Source organism: Pseudorca crassidens, chromosome 9 (assembly GCF_039906515.1).
Source record: "Pseudorca crassidens isolate mPseCra1 chromosome 9, mPseCra1.hap1, whole genome shotgun sequence".
NCBI lineage: Eukaryota > Metazoa > Chordata > Mammalia > Artiodactyla > Delphinidae > Pseudorca > Pseudorca crassidens.
In genome coordinates, this window is record NC_090304.1 from 16,698,595 (window position 1) to 16,718,040 (window position 19,446).

The 19,446-nt window shown below is 38.8% G+C and overlaps 1 protein-coding gene and 1 long non-coding RNA gene across 3 annotated transcripts in view; both read right to left on the reverse strand.

Moving 5' to 3' along the window:
* Positions 1 to 19,446, reverse strand: part of TTC17 (tetratricopeptide repeat domain 17) — a 155,215-nt gene that overhangs the window by 41,455 nt on the left and 94,314 nt on the right. For both annotated transcript variants that reach the window (XM_067749343.1, XM_067749342.1), the window contains 3 exons: positions 5,890 to 6,149; positions 5,255 to 5,408; positions 429 to 549 (listed from right to left, as the gene is read on the reverse strand). In XM_067749343.1, the coding sequence (XP_067605444.1) occupies positions 429 to 549; positions 5,255 to 5,408; positions 5,890 to 6,149 (535 nt within the window). The remainder of the gene's footprint in view (positions 1 to 428; positions 550 to 5,254; positions 5,409 to 5,889; positions 6,150 to 19,446) is intronic.
* LOC137230274 (uncharacterized) lies at positions 9,058 to 14,945 on the reverse strand. The gene is made up of 2 exons (XR_010946071.1): positions 11,057 to 14,945; positions 9,058 to 11,018 (listed from the first exon to the last, which is right to left on the reverse strand). It is a non-coding gene; the product is annotated as an uncharacterized lncRNA (long non-coding RNA).

Sequence of the window (19,446 nt, forward strand, 5' to 3'; positions counted from 1 at the left end):
GGGCCAAGAAAAGAGACTGAGCATCCAGGCAGGAAAAAGCAGCTACAAGAGAGGCAACCTTGCTCGCCTGGGTCCCGGGAGGTGCTTGTAAATCTGGATTTGCTCTGGCTCCCGTTGTAAGCACACCATGTCAGGGAGGTTTTGTGCTTTGATTGAGAGAGATCCAGTCTTTAATTCAAACTAAGTAAGTTAGCCGTGACTTCTAGATAGCTTAGAAAGTATGGGTGAAGGCACTGAGAAGGGGGCACATCAACTGTTTCAGTACAATGGGCTGAGTCCAACTGTGGTATCCTCTGAACCACCAACCCTAGAGAGGACGACTCTTCTAGTAGCTGTTGACAAAGAAGGGCAGCCATGAGGTCAGCTGGGGCCCAGTGGGGTCACTGGTCACAAATGCCATGAAGGAGGGAGAGGTTTAAGATACTCACTCAATGTTTTTTGAAGAAACTGCAAGCCAGGTACTCACGATGGCCGTCAGCTCTACCCAGCGGAGTTTGAGGCACTCGTCCGGGCTGGGCCATCCCAGACTCTGGTAGTCACGCTTTTTTCCTGGAAGGAAAGTATGTCATCAATCGACACGACTGCAAAGGAACAGAACGTATAGTGTCTTATGCCCTGGTGATTACTTCATCCAGATTGGTGTATTGGAGGTGCCAGTCATTCTTCTAGTCTAGAATTTCTACCACCTAGAGAACTAACTAAAATCTTGTCATTCACAGCTATGGGAATAACAATCATCTTTGAGTAAAGCCTTGTTTTCAAAGACAGATGATGAAGTAAAAATAAATGTGCCCTTTATGGATTTCAGACTGAGATAAGGGTCAAAATACTGTTCAATGTTAACATTTTACCAACCTTAATTTTTACCTTTCTATTGCTTTCTATTCAAAATCAATACATTTTGATTTTATAGAGACAACTCTTAAGTCACGAGAAACATATATCTCTAAAGCAGGGTTTCTTAAGCTGGTACTACTGACACTGTGAGAGCTGTCCTGTGCACTGGAGGAAGTTTGGCAGCATCCCTGGCCTCTACCCAACAGATGTCAGCAGCACCCTCCCTGACATAGGACAACCAAAAATGCCTCCAGATACTGTCAAATGCTCCCTGGGAGGGCGACGTCACTCCTGGTAGAGAGCCCCTGCTGTAAAGAAAAGCAGTAGGTTAGAGAATAATGATGATAATGAAAGGTTATCATTTATTTCCAGAGTACTTACCATGTGTTCAGGTCCTGTGCTAAGGGCTTTATATCTGTATCCTCATGAGGCAGATTTTAATCCTCATTTCTCAGATGAGAAAACAGAGGCTCAGAGAAATCAATTGACTTGCCCAGGGTCACCTGCCTACTAGGTGGCAGAAATGGGATTCAGATCCAGGTCTGTTTGACTCTAACGTGCACATTCCCAATCATGCTATTTAAGGCTTTACTGGGCTTTGAAAGCTCTGTTTATGGTACCCTTCAAAGGTACTACCTTTTGGGTGTAGGCCCTTTACTTAAATCAAGTCCCCAAGAAAAGAGCAGAATTAAGTCCTATCTAGGAAGGATTCTTCTGAAGAAATTCGACTGGAATGGACAGGAAGGAGAACTTTGGTTCTGTATAGCTCTTTTTATACTGTAGGAATTTACCAATGATAGAAAACTGTTTAAGACACAGGCAGGGCTTTAGAACAGAATAGAAAAAAACAGTTTGGAAGAGTTTCAAATGAACCCTGTTTAAATGAATAAGTTAAAGAGTTGAACCATAGGTTTCACAATAAGGATTATTTTTCTTTTATGTTTAAGAAATTCACTTGAAAAATGTTTATTGAGCATCTGTTATAAGAGACTGGGAACTGTGTTAAGACACTAGGGATACAGAGAGGAATAATAAAAGGCCCTGCCCTTGAGCTCACAGTCTACTGAGGAAGGTAAACAAACAAATTATTAGAACACAATAGGGTTAAGTGCTAGAGTGAAGGTACAGAACAGCTGCATAGAGGAGACAGCAACTAATGCTGCCTGAAGGTACCAAGGAAGAGATGGCATTGGAATTTGAAGTGTAAAGATGAGTGACATTTTAGCACCGCTGAGGTGGCAGAAGGGCATTCCAGGCAGAGGGAACAGCATGTGCAAAGACAAGGAGGTAAAACAAGAGCAGGGTTGGTTCAGAGAATGGTACTGAAGGGGAGAGAAAGGCTGGGCTGTAAACAGTCTTATGCACCACACTAGAAAGTTTGGCCTTTATGCTGCAGGCACTGGGGAGCCTTTGAGCACACCACTCTCCACCTTGTTCACAAGGATATCATAAGACACTCTGTTAAATGCTTTGCTTTAATCTAGTTACATTATGTCTATGACACTTTCCTGGCCTTCCAGTCTACTAGCCCTCACCAAAGTAGGAAATGAAATTAGTTAGGCATTATTAATTTTATTAATTCTTAGAAAATCTACAATGGCCCTTAATGATCCCTACTCTTCCCCCATGGGCTCACAAAGTACTGGTTTAATAATTTGCTTTAGAACTTTGTCAGAATTTATCACAAACTCCTTATCATTTGGTAGTGGACAGAATCCATACTTATTGGAAAATTGGGATACTGAACCTCTCCAGTCTTCTCTTGCTTTAGAACTTTTCACTTTAGTGACAGTGACACTTTAGTTCCATGATCTCATTTGCAAGTATATTCAGTGCCCTACCCAGGCCCACCTCCTTGAATCCATTTAAAATTGTCTAAGTGCTCTCCTGTCATCTCAACTACCCTGAGCTTTAATTTTCACTTTTACAAGAAATTTTTAGTTTTTGTTTGTTAAAGTAATATAGGCTTATTACAAAACATTTAGAAAACGGAAAAGAATGTAGAAGAAAACAGAAAATCACCTGCAGCCCTATGAGCACCCAGAGATGATAATTTATGACATTTTAGTGTGTTCTCTCCTACACTCGTTTCTATGTGCTTGTTTATTTTAGCATATTTCATCAAATCTAAGATGTCATCAACTGTAAGGTACACATTATTTTACATGATTTAAGAAAGAAAAATGTTGCCAATTATTAGTTAAGATACTATCAATTGTAAGATCTCAATTTCAGAGATACTGAAATGTGGAAAAAAAAGTAGTCAAAATATAGTATATTTACTATTTTACAAAAATTGAAGTATTCTCTCTATATGCTAGTCTATAAGCTGCGTTTGTTCACCTACTAAATTATAAACATCTTGGCTGCACAGTACATGGCAAGAACATGCTGTCATTTACTTAGGCAACTATCATCATTTAGGCATTTTTCAAATTTTTATTATGATAAGCAGCATGATGATCAATCTCTGTACTTCTATCTTTCACACTTGTAAGATAATTTATTTAGGGTAAATTACTAGAAGTAGAACTGTTGGCATTTTTAAAAATTTTCTGATACATCTAGTCAAACTATCCCAAAATTCACTTTATTAACTCTCACTGTGTATTACACAAATAATTTGACAAGAAAAACTGGCGGATCACATTTTATGTTTGCACTTCCTTGACTGCTAGCGAGGCTGAACATTTTATCACGTTTAGTGGCTGTGTGTGTGTGTGTGTGTGTGTGTGTGTATGTGTGAGTGTGTATGTGGTGAATTGCCTATGTACTTTGTACATATTTTATTGAAATGCTGTATTTTTTTCTATCAATTTGTAGGTGTTCTTTAAATGATGTTGATATCCTTTGCTTACCATATATTCTGTAAATATATATAAACATTCTGCAAAAATACTGTTTCAATCCTTTGTCTTTCTATTTTGTAGTGTTTTCTGATGCCAGAATTATTTTATTTTTCTTTTTCTCTCTGCTTTAAAAAGTCCTTTTTCACCTTAAAAGTATATAAATATCCATTTGAATTTTCCTCTTTTATGTTTTTATTACATTTACTACTTAATCCATTGAAAGTTTCATTGCTATAATCATGTTTTATAGTTTGAATATCTTCTTCCTTGCTACTGCAGACAGACCTACTAGAGGAAGTGTTGCTTTCTTTCCATAACATGTTAGCACATGCTCTTTTTCTTAAACAGTAAAGCTACTTCATACTTTCAACTCTAGTCATGACAAAGTATCCTTTTTGGTGTCCTTAGTACATTTCTCAAATCACAGATCATTCTGGGATTTAGCCAAGTTGACCTCATTCTTTTTTTTTTTTTTTTAAATTAATTTATTTATTTTTGCTGTGTTGGGTCTTCGTTTCTGTGCGAGGGCTTTCTCTAGTTGTGGCAAGCGGGGGCCACTCTTCATCGCAGTGCGTGGGCCTCTCTTGTTGTGGAGCACAGGCTCCAGACATGCAGGCTCAGTAGTTGTGGCTCACGGGCCTAGTTGCTCCACGGCATGTGGGATCCTCCCAGACCAGGGCTCGAACCCGTGTCCCCTGCATTAGCAGGCAGATTCTCAACCACTGCGCCACCAGGGAAGCCCTGACCTCATTCTTTACATTTTATTATGTGTCCTTTGCTTTCAGCTTTGGTAAATACAACTTAAATAAGACACATTTTCATGAACTTACCTTGAATTTTTGAAGTCTAAACAGTGAAAATATCCTTTTAAAAAAGGAGACTTCTTTTAAAAAAAGGAATTCTATCACCATTATTTCATTGTTGGAAAAGAAAGTCAACTGGACTCATGGCAATGGCCCGGAACCTGGAGTCCAAAGATAGACTTCGGGACAACTATGAACCCTGAAAGTACATGCCAAATTTTGATGTAAATGCATTTTTTTTTCCTGGGGAGTAGTTCCAAAGCATTTATCCAATACTTAAAGAGACATCTGACAAACAAAATGTTACTAAATAGTTAATACTTACCGAGTCCTATGTGCCCAGTTCATTTAAAGCACTTTACATGTATAAACTCATATAATACTCACAACCACCCTATAAGACAGATGCAATTATCGCCATTTTATAGATAAGGAAAATGAGGCACAGAGAACTAAATGGCAAAACTGGTGTGTGAAGCCAGGGAGTCTGTCTCAAACTTACAGTTTTACATATTAAACTAGACTGTTAGGAATTAATAGGATATTTAAGTTCAAGATGGTAAGACTGTAAGTCAAATGGCCAATGGTAAAAAAAAAATCAAGTATATGTCAAACAAAACTTTTTATATCGATGACTGATTTCTTGCTCACTTGGTTCAATTACGTTCACATCTGATTTACTTCAAGCTGCAAACACACCCTTTGTGAGAACTGAAACAGTGAAATCTGAAAGAAGAAACTGGCATATTAAATATTCAAATTTACCTTGTGGCCCAGGAGATGCCACCTTTGGGCCAGTGATCTCCAGGTTTGCTTGGTTACGATGTACATTTTCTGCCTGATTCAATTCTACCTTTTTCCCAGGAGTTTTCTTATGATCTCCTTTGGGTTTCTTTACACGTTTGACTTGGAATGTGATCTGGGAAATGAAAACATGTTAGGGACAAATGAGACCAGTTATCACTTCTGTCCATGGCTGTGGGTATTGGTGGCTTTAAGAATAATCAGCCTTGTGCTAGGGTTAAGTTCTTTCCTTCAGTTTAATTCTTAAAGATCTAGATGAAAAATGTTTAGTGAAATAAATAAAATAACCTAGCCTTGAAGGGTATAGAGGAAACTGAAAAGTAAGATGTCTGAACTGGACTGTTCCCAAGTCTGCAGGCTTTGAGTGTGGTTTCACACCCATCCCACTTCCTTTGCCTCCTGGAAGAGCCAGCGATACCTAAGTAACATGAAATGCTTCTGGCAGTACAATTCCCATGTGAAGGCTGACTGGAACGTGGAGTAAAGTAGAGCCACTCACCCAATAGAACCCTTACACTTTGCAAACTAGAAGCACCTCCCATACCCCCAAAGACCTGGGCTACAGTTTGATAAGAATTGAGTTAGCAAACACTTACCCACTCTGTTGCTTCATCATCTTCACTTCTGCAGTCTCCATAGCAAGAGCTTCTGGCCACTCCATCCTGGGGACCTTTCTTCAGTACTCGTATCCCCTGTAAGTCCAGACGCCGTCCTTTCATCTCTAGTGCTCCCCCAAAGCCTTCCAGAGGCCATGCCTGTTGAAATTCATCCACCAAAGCTAAAATCTCTTCTGACATTTTTGTTTCATCTGAATTCTCCATCTCATCAGAACCATTGCTTTCCTCAACCACTGTACCTGCAATTCAAGTGCCAGCATGTTATTAAAAATTACAATCATTCAAGTACTTGAGGGACTCCAAGCATGCTTTCTGAGAGAAGTTCTGGCTCTGTTCAGAGGCACTTCTATAGTCCATCTTCATAAAAATACCATTCAACATCCTCAAAATTCATAATATAATATCATCTTTGTCATCTAGCTTTTGTAAAAAGCCTGGCTGAGCACAATGGCAGCAGCTAGATGGCAGGAGGTCATAGATTATGTCACTAGTGAGCACGAAGATGGCCATTTTTTAAAAAATTATTTTTAAAATAAATTTATTTATTTATTTATTTGGGCTGTGTTGGGTCTTCATTGCTACACGCAGGCTTTCTCTAGTTGCAGCGACCGGGGGCTACTCTTCGTTGTGGTGCGCGGGCTTCTCGTTGAGGTGGCTTCCCTTGTTGCAGAGCACAGGCTCTAGGTGTGCGGCCTTCAGTAGTTGTGGCACATGGGCTCAGTAGTTGTGGCTCGTGGGCTCTAGAGTGCAGGCTCAGTAGTTGTGGCGCATGGGCTTAGCTGCTCCGCAGCATGTGGGGTCTTCCCGGACCAGGGCTCGCACCCGTGTCCCCTGCGTTGGCAGGCAGATTCTTAACCAATGCGCCACCAGGGAAGTCCTGAAGATGGTTATTTTATATGTGTATTTTTTTGGGAAAAAACCCAACTTGCTCTAGACATGAGACAGAGATGGCAAAGATGAAGTTTATTATGAAATATTATTTACTTAATATATATATAGGATTCTTCAAGTTTATTCAAATAGCATATGAAATATCATAGCTGTTCAGACCATACAGTCTGCCTCAACTGAACAATGATTTGTTTAGTGGAAAATTATCCTAATTCCACATGAAGGCTCCCATTTTCACTAATGGCTAATATAAGAAATAGCAATATACTAGTGTAATTTTTTTCTAAAATGGTTATCAAGATATTTATTACATTGCTCATGCTTCTTATATAAAGACTCTCATGGATGTTTCTCAGTGCAATGGCCTAGTAAAAATTCTCTCTTGAGAAGTCAATATGTTTCCATTATTATACACTGCAGGTTACACAACCTTACAAGCTCCTCTCTATGCTTACCTAGAAAGCTTAAGGCAAAATTAGTCTAAGTTTCTTAATAGAATGCCTTCCTTTCTTAAAAAAATTCTTTACTATTTAACTTTTGCTATTTTGAATTAATGGCTCAATCTTATATTGTGTGTTCTGTGAAAGTTATCTTCAATCCTTTTTGGAAGTGTACAGGGTATAAAAACAAACAACAAAATGGAATGCCTCCTTCTGTAATATGTACCCACTGGACAACCTGAGAGCTTGGGGTTGACTGTTCACAAAATGCCAGTCTACGTTATCCCAATAATCTTCAGTTGGTAATTCTGGCTCGTTCAGTGATGTAGAACATGGCATTAATAAGGCCAACGTCAGGAATCTCATAACCATATCACCAGACCTATAGCCATAGTGAGTAACCCATTTTAGAAATGCATAGTTTTAGTTTCTGAGGAGGCTTGGGGTAAGAAAGATGGCTGATTACCATGGCTAAAAACAAAGCTTTGAGCCCCTGTCACAGAAGGTCTGCAGCATCACCCTTAGCTCTCTGGTGGCATCTCTTATCTCCTATCCCACTTTCTATTCCAGAATGTGGGAAGGTCATTGCCAGGCTGAGAGTCCTGCAAGAAATCTCTTGTCATTCTTGAAAAAGCTATAGGGCTCTTCCGTTTGTTAACAGGTGACTACAAAATGTACTGCTGCCCTTTCAAGTAAGTTTCTTTTAGGTTTTCTGAGCCAATCTGCTAGATTCTATTGCTTAACATTGTCATTAATGTTCTGAAACAAGAATAAAGTAAAATAGGGGTGTGTAAAGTCTTTTTCTTTAGGGTATTTAGATAAAAATGGTTGATTACTTGCCAAAATTATGTGGCCAGTAGTATAAGTAGGCTGGACAAAGAGTTTTTATTTTTAGTTTCTATCTTGTTTGCTACTATATTCCAAATGTCCAACATTGCACCTGGCACACAGCAGGCACAAATAGCTGTAGAATCAATTAATGGGAACTCAGGAATACTTTGCTTTGTGAGATCCTTGAGGATCTGCTGTTCCTCTTTCTGCCCTGTCCTGCTGGAAATTCAAGACGTTTTAAACTCTAAAAAGTGTCATCTGTTAAAGCACTGTCAACCCAGATGAAAGGTAAGCAAACAGAAAGCCAGGCACCATGTTTTCAGCATAGTGTCTGGCATACTACGTGACTTACAAACGTCTCAGTAGCTAATCCCGGAAAGCAGCTGAAAAGGATTGCTGTAGGGATCCCAAACAGGAACTTAATTAGAATTGCCTGGCAACTGAGCTCTCTCTAAGTACTCCTCATGTTATTTTAGCTTCTTCTCCTTCTTTCTCCTATGGCCATGGGGTTCCTTGCACCTGGTCCTGAGACAGAAGAGGATTTTTGATAGATTTGGCCATAGCCAAGAATACGGGTTTAAAGAAAAGTGGCTTTTGGTCAAAGGTAGACAGCAGGTAACTAATTCCCCAGTGTATAGTTAGAGCTGCATAGGGATGCTGTGTGTGGAAGCCTTATTTCCATTCAGTAACTACTACTATCTAGAAAGCATTCATGTTTTTTAGTTGCAGAGAGGTCCCAAAGGTTGATACTTCCCCGTGCCCTTACCATATGGTAATAGATATCATTACCAAAAAGTTCTTAGAGAAGGGGCCTTTCATTGATGAAAATCAGCATTCAACTGAGAGACTATGGAACTTGCTGCAGTCTGCTGCGCTGGCAGCCATTCGGCCTTTTCCAAGGCTGCTGGGGTCGGGGTGATAGCAATTCTTAGAGAACACCACCAAATAAAGGTGAGGAATGGGGAGATCATAAATGTGCTACGAGTGAGAAAACATAAACCAGTCTTTATTTATTGAGACCCTATTACATGCCCATCTCCATGCTGGGAGCAACAGGAATCTGGTCCCAAGGAATTAAAGATAATCAAGCTGGAGACACAAAACTATACATCAATACATTAAACAATGAGAGAACAATTACATTAATTTTTTTTCTCTAAAGGAAAAACACAATTGAATGTGGTCACAAAATGCTTCTTACAGGAGAGTAGACTACCTGAGGCAGGATTCAGACAGAATAGAGGTTCAGGGAGGGCACTCCCCGAGTGATGAAACTAAAAAAGCAGGTATGTATATACTCACATACCCATATACACCCATATAGATACAGGCATAAGGAAGGTATATGTGAAGGCACTACTAATTTTAAATTAACTAGAACAAAAAACATATACAGAGTATATCAGCAAATAAGATATTTGGGGAAGGTGGGTGACACTGAGAGTATCTGGGAAAGTCAGGAAGAAGATTCATTGTAAAGGGAGCCTCTAGTATGTTAAGCAAAGAATAACAAGATGAGAGCCACAATATTTATAACGGTTAGATTAGTAAATCAGCTGGTGATTTAGGAGTTAGGGGGTGGAGGACAGAAGGAAGACAGAACACAGGACAATTATAAAGGTGCTTCAACAATCTCTATAGGAGTTATATAAAGAGAAGGTGACAGGCTGGGGGTAAATGGGAGATTTTAGAAGGGGAGGGAAAGAGGTATGAAGAAATTTCAATGAAGAAAAATTAATAGAATTTGGTAATTATATGGATATAATGGCAAACAGAATAAATCCAAAGATGATGTCAAGATTTTTTTACTATGTGAAATTTTAGCATCTGTGAATATGAAAACATAATATTATTTACAAAGATGATGGAACTGGTAGAGGACAATAGGATAGTGTTGGGATTTCAGAAGCTTATTCATTCATTAATTCATTTAAACACCTGTTGTTATGTGCTTAAGAATATGCTGAGGGCTCAGGATATAACGACCCATGGAGCTATGGTCTAGGCTAGAATGGATGGAGGAACATATCTCCAGACATTGTCCAATAAGCAGCTGGAAATACAGAAGTCAGGTCTGGAGAAAGGTCTGGACTAGAGAGGGATCTCAGAAGATTTTAAGTTATACTTGAAGTAGGAAGAAAAAGTAAATATTAGACTGCTGCTTGCGGGGCAGATGCTATGATGAAAACTGGAAACAGAGAGACTGAGACCCATATCTTTATTTTTTCTTTATCTTCTTCAACATGTACCATTTTCAAACTGGAAAAAGGAGAATAAATATTGTGAAGTGAAGAGACTGAGCACTCGCAGTGAGGCTTGTATGAGTTCACGTTTTTTCACTTTGATGAATCTTATCTCAGGGTACTGGGAAAACTCACAGCTGAGTCTGTGAGGTAATCTGGCAAGAATCACAGGGACAAGGAGAAGTGTTGAGAGATGGAGAGAAGCGTATGTAGTTCTGATTAGAAAAAGAAAAAAACAAACAAAAATCAGAGAGAAAAAAGAAAGAAAAAAAAAGGAAGAAAAAAAGAAGTCCAGGGCTTCCCTGGTGGCGCAGTGGTTGAGAGTCCACCTGCCGATGCAGGGGACATGGGTTCGTGCCCCGGTCCAGGAAAATCCCACATGCCGCGGAGCGGCTGGGCCCGTGAGCCATGGCCGCTGAGCCTGCGCGTCCAGAGCCTGTGCTCCGCAACGGGAGAGGCCACAACAGTGAGAGGCCCACGTACCGCAAAAAAAAAAAAAAAAAAAAAAAAGAAGTCCACTATAACTTTGCAACATTCTAGACACACCTGGAAATTCATGGTCTGGGTATCACAGTTTAAGAGATTTTCAAAGTGGACCATATTCATAGAAAAGTGACTTGGTGAAAGTACTCAAAACCATGTTAAATGAAGAAGGACTGAAGAAATCAAGGGTGTTTCCGTAGTAGGAAGAGTAGCTGATATACTGTGCGCGCGCGCGCGCGCACACACACACACACACACACACACACACACACACACACACACACACACAATCAGACTTGAAAAATATTTTGCTAGAAAGATTAAAAAAAAAATTCCAGAGTGAGTACTTCAAGGATGCTGAAGGGACTAAAAACTATAATAAAGAGAAATTATTGAAGAAAGTGCAGACATTTAGCTAAAAGAAACAAAAACATGGGGGGTGGGTAGACAGGAACAATACTCATCTTCAAATATCTAAGGAAATGTGACATTAGTGAGAGGCAAGACTTTGTTAGCCTCAGAGGGCAGGACTAGAAACGAGAAGTCATATTTTAGCTCAATATTAGGAAAGACTTATGAATGGTCAGAACTGGAATGGGCTACCCAGGGAGAGCCTGAGCTGCCCATGCCTGGAGGAGAAGCAGAAGCCAGACTATGCTGGGAACACTACTGAGAGGGAGAGGACCCTCAGAAGGTGATTAAAAAAGGTGACTGTGTTTGATAAGAAGCAGTATTAATAATCTCGGAAGAGAGGTTTCAAGAAGAGTTTTAGGGAGTAGAGTCTGAAAAGATAAGTGCTACATCCAAAATGAAATAGATCGAGAATAAACAGAGGTAAAAGTCACACCTTCAAAGAAATGACCAGCAAGACAAAATCCTTCCTTCAAAGTTTGGACTCAAAACATCTCCTCCAGAAAGTCTTACATGATTAATATCCATTTACTATTAGACTGTGGTTTCTGAAGGCAAGCAGGCACATTCTACCTTTAAGGATATGTTCCTTTGTCTCACAAAATAGAAAGTATACTATGGAATTAGACAAAGTTGGTTTCAAATTAGGACTCCACCACCATAGGACCTTGGGCAATTCTGCCTGGAGTTCTAGTGCCTTCTCTGCAGCAACATGGATAGACGTGGAGAGCTTTATGCTAAGTGAAATAAGTCAGTCAGAAAAGGCAAATATTGTATGATATCAGTTATATATGGAATCTAAAAAATATAACAAACTAGTGAATATAACAAAAAAGAAGCAGACTTACAGATATAGAGAACATACTAGAGGTTACCAGTGGGGAGAGGGAAGGAGGGAGGGGCAATATAGGAGTAGGGGATTGAGAGGTACAAACTATTAAGTATAAAATAAGCTACAAGGATATATTGTACAACACGGAGAATGGCCAATATTTTATAACAACTATAAATGGAGGATAACCTTTAAGAATCACTATATCGTACACCTGTAACACATAACATTGTACAGCAACTATACTTCAATTAAAAAAAAGGCAGTGATCTCTCCTTTGAAGTCAGAGTATAAACCTGTGGACTGAAGACTTAATGCATAAACAATGGCATAAAATTTCAAGCCAGTAATCAGAAGGCACAAAAGGCTTAGATTAAATTACTCAGACTAAGGTAGGCAGGGAAATGATTCACTTCTGAGAAGAAAACAACAATCATGAGTTTTCATTTGCACCAGTGGTGCTCTTCCTTCTTTTATCTGGGTTAGGATAGTTAAGAGAAGACTGAGAATTTGGAGAAAATAACCTAGAAAAGCAAATAGGGAATTGTTCCTGTAATAACTCTTGAGCAAAAATGTCAGGGCCCCCTTTACTGACGTTCATTGAGCAGATACTGTGTGTATGTATTTGTGAGGACTTTAGCTCACAAGCAGCCTCTAGGTCGGGAAGCAGCAGAGTCACACCTGTGTTTGCATTGATAGAAATGAACATTTCCTGAGTTCCATCTGTGTGCTAGTCCATCTCTGTACTGGTAGAAATGTTTCCCTAAGTTTTTTCATTTAAATATTCAAGAGCACTCTGAGGCTTTTTTTTTTTTTGAGGTAAGGAAGGCTCAGCTTGCCCAAGATTTAACAACTAAGTAGGTGGCGGAGCCAGGACATGATAACAATATCTCTGACTACAAAACCTACGCTCCACAGATCAGGTTTCTGGGGCAGAAATTCTGGAGTATATGATGAGCTATTAAAGCAGTGGTTTTTAAAATGTTAATCAGCTACACAATTTTCACCAATCCTTAGCAAAGTGAGAAGCAAAACAAGAACATGTATCTAAAGTTATAATACACACACACAACTTATGTCCATCCAGATACACACTTGTTGGTGTAAAGTTGCCAACTGTCCATTTTTGAGAAAGACTGACCTTTATTCTAAGATTGCCTTTGTACTTTTTTGATATTAAATTGTTGTTTTATAAAATAATGGTAATAGCAGATGCTGGTTTTCTTTAAAAATTACCTTACAAATTAAAAACTAAAGTTCTCATCTATCAAACCCCTATTTTTTTTTAAAAAAATTTTACTTTATTTTTTTATACAGCAGGTTCTTATTAGTTATCCATTTTACACATATTAGTGTGTTTATGTCAATCCCAATCGTCCACTTCATCACACCACCACCACCAACCCCCGCCAATTTCCCCTCTTAGTGTCTATACGTTTGTTCTCTACATCTGTGTCTCTATTTCTGCCCTGCAAACTGGTTCATCTGTACCATTTTTCTAGGTTCCACATATATACATTAGAGACGATACTTGTTTTTCTCTTTCTGACTTACTTCTTCACTCTGTATGACAGTCTCTAGATCCATCCATATCTCTGCAAATGACCCAATTTCGTTCCTTTTTGTGGCTGAGTAATATTCCATTGTATACATGTACCACATATTCTTTATCCATTTGTCTGTCGATGGGCATTCAGGTTGCTTCCATGACCTGGCTATTGAAAATAGTGCTGCAATGAACAATGTGGTGCATGTGTCTTTTTGAATTATGGTTTTCTCAGGGTATATGCCCAGTAGTGGGACTCCTGTGTCATATGGTAAATCTATTTTTAGTTTTTTAAGGGATCTTCATACTGTTCTACATAGTGGCTGTATCAATTTACATTCCCACCAACAGTGCAAGTGGGTTCCCTTTTCTTCACACCCTCTCCAGAATTTGTTGTTTGTAGATTTTCTGATGCCCATTCTAACTGGTGTGAGGTGATACCTCATTGTAGTTTTGATTTCTATTTCTCTAATAATTAGTGATGCTGAGCAGTTCTTCATGTGTTTCTCGGCCATCTGTACGTCTTCTTTGGAGAAATGTCTATTTACATCTTCTGCCCATTTTTTGATTGGGTTGTTTGTTTTTTTAATATTGAGCTGCATGAGCTGTTTATATATTTTGGAGATTAATCCTTTGTCCGTTGCTTCATTTGCAAATATATTCTCCCATTCTGAGAGCTGTCTTTTTCTCTTGTTTGTAGTTTCCTTTGCTTTGCAAAAGCTTTTAAGTATCATTAGGTCCCATTTGTTTATTTTTATTTCCATTACTCTAGGAGGTGGATCAAAAAAGATCTTGCTGTGATTTATGTCAAAGCGTGTTCTTCCTATGTTTACCTCTAAGAGTTTTATAGTGTCCGGTCTTACATTTAGGTCTCTAATCCATTTTGAGTTTATTTTTGTGTATGGTGTTAGGGAGTGTTCTAATTTTATTCTTTTACATGCAGCTGTCCAGTTTTCCCAGAACCACTTATTGAGACTCTTTTCTCCACTGTATATCCTTGCCTCCTTTGTCATAGATTAGTTGATCATAGGTGCGTGGACTTATCTCTGGGCTTTCTATCCTGTTCCATTGATCTATATTTCTGCTTTTGTGCCAGTACCATATTGTCTTGATTACTTTAGTTTTGTAGTATATAGTCTGAAGTCAGGGAGTCTGATTCCTCCCACTCCAGTGTTCTCCCTCAAGACTGCTTTGGCTATTCGGGGTCTTTTGTGTCTCCCTCTAGTTCTGTAAAAAATGCCCGTGGTATTTTGATAGGGATTGCACTGAATCTGTAGATTGCTTTGGGTAGTAGAGTCATTTTCACAATGTTGATTCTTCCAATCCAAGAACATGGTATATCTCTCCATCTGTTTGTATCATCTTTAATTTCTTTCATCAGTGTCTTATAGTGTTTTGCATACAGGTCTTTTGTCTCCCTAAGTAGGTTTATTCCTAGGTATTTTATACTTTCTGTTGCAATGGTAAATGGGAGTGTTTCCTTAATTTATCTTTCAGATTTTTCATCATTAGTGTATAGGAATGCAAGAGATTTCTGTGCATTAATTTTGTATCCTGCAACTTTACCAAATTCATTTATTAGCTCTAGTAGTTTTCTGGTGGCATCTTTCAGATTCTCTATGTATAGTATCGTGTCATCTGCAAACAGTGACAATTTGTATTCCTCTTATTTCTGTTTCTTCTCTGATTGTCGTGGCTAGGACTTCCAAAACTATATTGAATAATAGTGGCGAGAGTGGACATCCTTGTCTTGTCCCTGATCTAGACGAAATGGTTTCACTTTTTCACCAATGAGAATGATGTTGCCTTTGGGTTTGTCATATATGGCCTTTATTATCTTGAGGTAGGTTCCCTTTATGCCCACTTTCTGGAGAGTTTTTATCATAAATGGGTGTTGAATTTTGTCTAAAGCCTTTTCTGCATCTATTGAGATGATCATATGGTTTTTATTCTTCAATTTGTGAATATGGTGTATCACACTGATTGATTTGCATATATTGAAGAATCCTTGCATCCCTGGAGTAAACCCCACCTGATCATGGTGTATGATCCTTTTAATGTGCTGTTGGATTTTGTTTGCTAGTATTTTGTTGAGTGATATTGGTCTGTAATTTTCTTTTTTTGTAGTATCTTTGTCTGGTTTTGGTATCAGGGTGATGGTGGCCTCATAGAATGAGTTTGGGAGTGTTCCTTCCTCTGCAATTTTTTGGAAGAGTTTGAGAAGGATGGGTGTTAGCTCTTCTCTAAATGTTTGATAGAATTCACCTGTGAAGCCATCTGGTCCTGGACTTTTGTTTGTTGGAAGATTTTTAATCACAGTTTCAATTTCATTACTTGTGACTGGTCTCTTCATATTTTCTATTTCTTCCTGGTTCAGTCTTGGAAAGTTATATCTTTCTAAGAATTTTTCCATTTCTTCCAGGTTGTCAATTTTATTGGCATAGAGCTGCTTGTAGCAGTAGTCTCTTAGGATGGTTTGTATTTCTGTGGTGTCTGTTGTAACTTCTCCTTTTTCTTTTCTAATTTTATTGATTTGAGTCCTCTCCCTGTTTCTTGATGAGTCTGGCTAATGGCTTATCAATTTTGTTTATCTTCTCAAAGAACCAGCTTTTAGTTTTATTGATCTTTGCTATTGTTTTCTTTGTTTCTATTTTATTTATTTCTGCTCCGATCTTTATGATTTCTTTCCTTCTACTAGTTTTTGGTTTTGTTTGTTCTTCTTTCTCTAGTTCCTTTAGGTGTAAGGTTAGATTCTTTATTTGAGATTTTTCTTGTTTCTTGAGGTAGGCTTGTATTGCTATAAACTTCCCTCTTAGAACTGCTTTTGCTGCATCCCATAGGTCAAACCCCTATTTCTGAGAACCACAGGCAAATGACACACAGTGTACGGAAGCTGAAGGCCTGAGGATGAGTTTTAGTTATACGTCACCTACTGAAGATGTGAGGCAAGGTACCTAACTACTCTGAGTCTCAATTTTCTCAGCTACAAGATGGGGTTAATATCTATTTCACAAGGTTAATACACAATTCATAACTTTGTAAGGTATAAAATACCACAAAAGGTAGTGATTATCATAATAATTTATGGTTACTGGAGCGGGCTTAACTATTTGTATTTCTTTAAAATTTCCTATAAAAATAGAGTTTTTAAAAATTCTTTAATGTCTATGCTTGACTTTTATTATACCATACTCTTTATATTAAAAAACAGAGTCTTTCTGACTCCTAACCACATACCATGACTGTGGTCCCTGTGGACTTGTCAGTATCCCAGAATTTACACACAGTAAAAAAAAAAAAAAAAAGTTAGTAGCTAAGAGTAAAACTAGTAAGAGTCATCATTATACTATAATTAAATTAGCAATGTGAAAAGGAATGCACCCTAAGAGACAATTTGCATAATGTTGAAGGGACTTGGCAAACACCTAGCCCTAGCCAGGGCAACCATTCAGTGTTCCCAGTATGGGGATGGAATGGAACTATGTGGGAAACATGAAACTAAAGAAACTTAAACACTAGGTTATCTGCCTCAAGCAATGATGTATTTGGAAAATGAAGAGACAAAGAATAAGATTTTGGTTGGGTTTTATTCTGAATTGTCGTAGGAAAAGACTCTAATATGGTAGCCATGAGTATTCCACTCATTAAGGAGTTGTATTGGAATAGGAAGTTTCTGTAAACTGAAAAAAATACCCCAGGACTTCCCTGGTGGTTCAGTGGTTAAGACTCCATGCTTCCACTGCAGGGGCCATGGGTCTGATCCCTGGTCGAGGAGCTAAGATCCCGCATGCCCCGTGGCGTGGCCAAAAAAAAAAAAACCAAACCAAAAAACCCGAAAACCCCTTAACATTACTCAGTATCAGCCTCCCTTATGATGTTCATTTGGTTGTGTGGGTACCTGATGTCAGTAAGAGACATGAGGCTGCCAGGCACTAGAGAGGAGTAGACCCACTGTGAATGAACAAAGTGGCCATCTGGTTTAAAAGTCAATTTCTTTTGAGTTGGTAAATGGAAAATTAATTTCCTTAAAGCCCAATGATTTCTGGTAGAACTGATGAAACTAATTCCCTAAACCTGCAAAAGTGAAGGTCACAACTTCCTCCTTTGAGGTCTAGCTTGCTTCTCTTAGACATTGTTTTTCATACACAATACCACTTAGAAGGAAACACAAAATTTTGTAATTGCTAAATATGTTAATCCAATCTACACAGGAGGGCAAAGGACACATTTCATTACTCTAACAAATATTTACTATACACAGGAATATAACGTTATAAAGGACACAATATATAAGAAGCTCACAGTCTGATGCAACATAAGACATACAAGCAATTAATATTGTATAAAATATGCCTTGACAAAAAGTAGGAACAAGACAGCAAATGGAGCAACTAAATGCTTGGAGACCTTTGTGAATGCTTCACAGAGGAGATGACATTTGAGCTGGATCTTGGAGATGCATGGGAGTTGTCTATAAAAAGCACAGAACATGCAGGGGTCCTTCTCAGCCTATGCAAAGACACGGAGGCTCAAAGCAGCATGGCACGTGAGGGAAATAGTGAAAGGTCTGTACTTCCTGCTATGCAGAGTACTAGTAGATGGTACAGTTCAGCTGGAGACAGAATCAAGGGCTAAATTGCCTCATATCCCACATTAAGACATTTGGACTCTTCCGATAGGTAACAGCTACTGAAAACTTCAAACGTAGGCAACTTACCAGATCAGGTCTGATTTCAGAAACAACTCTTTGGACACACAAGAAAGTGGTAACAGGGGTTGTTTCTGCTTTTTAAATTGTATACCAATTTCTATGTATTATCTCTCTTTTTCTCCCCTACACACATACACAACCCCTGCCTCTCTCGCACTCTCCATACATAGACTGAAGTAAAGGACTAGATATAGGGAAGCCAATCGTGAACCTACTACAACAGCCCTGGCAGAAATGAAGAAAGTCTAAATTCAGACAGTGCCACAAATAATAGATTAGATGAAGAGATGATATATTTAACAGGTCTTAGGGATTGATTGGACATAGTGATGACTGGATGAGTTGTGCCATTAACAGGGAGCAGGAATATAGGAACTAGAAACAGTTCAGGAAGTAGGGCAAAACGAAGACAAGTTCAATTTTAGATATGTTAAGTTTGAAATGGCTGTGGCACGTCCAGATAAAGAGACCACTAAAAAGGTAGAAATAAGATCTGGAGTCACAAAGAATGTCTTAGCTGAAAATACAGATTTAGAGTCATTGGTATACTCCAAAGTATCTGAAACACCAAGAGATAACACATGGAGGACTAAGAAAAGAAGACCAAGGTTAAGATCCTGGGTAAAAAAAATAAAGGGCAAAGTAAAGAATAAGTGAATGAAATTGAAGAAAGATATTCTGAGGACAAGGAAAAGAACCAAGAACAAGTGATATCCCAGAAGCCAAGAGGAGAAGAAGGAGAAAGTTTCAAGCAAGGAGTCGTGCACAGTTCCAAAGGCAGAAAAGAGGTTAAGCAGGATGAGTACTTAAAAGAAGTCACTGGGCTTCCCTGGTGGCACAGTGGTTGAGAGTCCACCTGCCGATGCAGGGGACATGGGTTCGTGCCCCGGTCCGGGAAGATCCCACATGCCGGCTAGGGCCGTGAGCCATGGCTGCTGAGCCTGCGCGTCCGGAGCCTGTGCTCCGCAATGGAAGAGGCCATGACAGTGAGAGGCCCGTGTACCGCAAAAAAACAAACAAACAAAAAATAGAAGTCACTCATTTTGGCAATTATAAATTGATAATCTTAAAACTTTTTAGAACAGCATAGCTCAAAATGTGGTCATAAAATGGAATTTTAGGAAAGGGCCTGGTAGGCATGCCCGTTA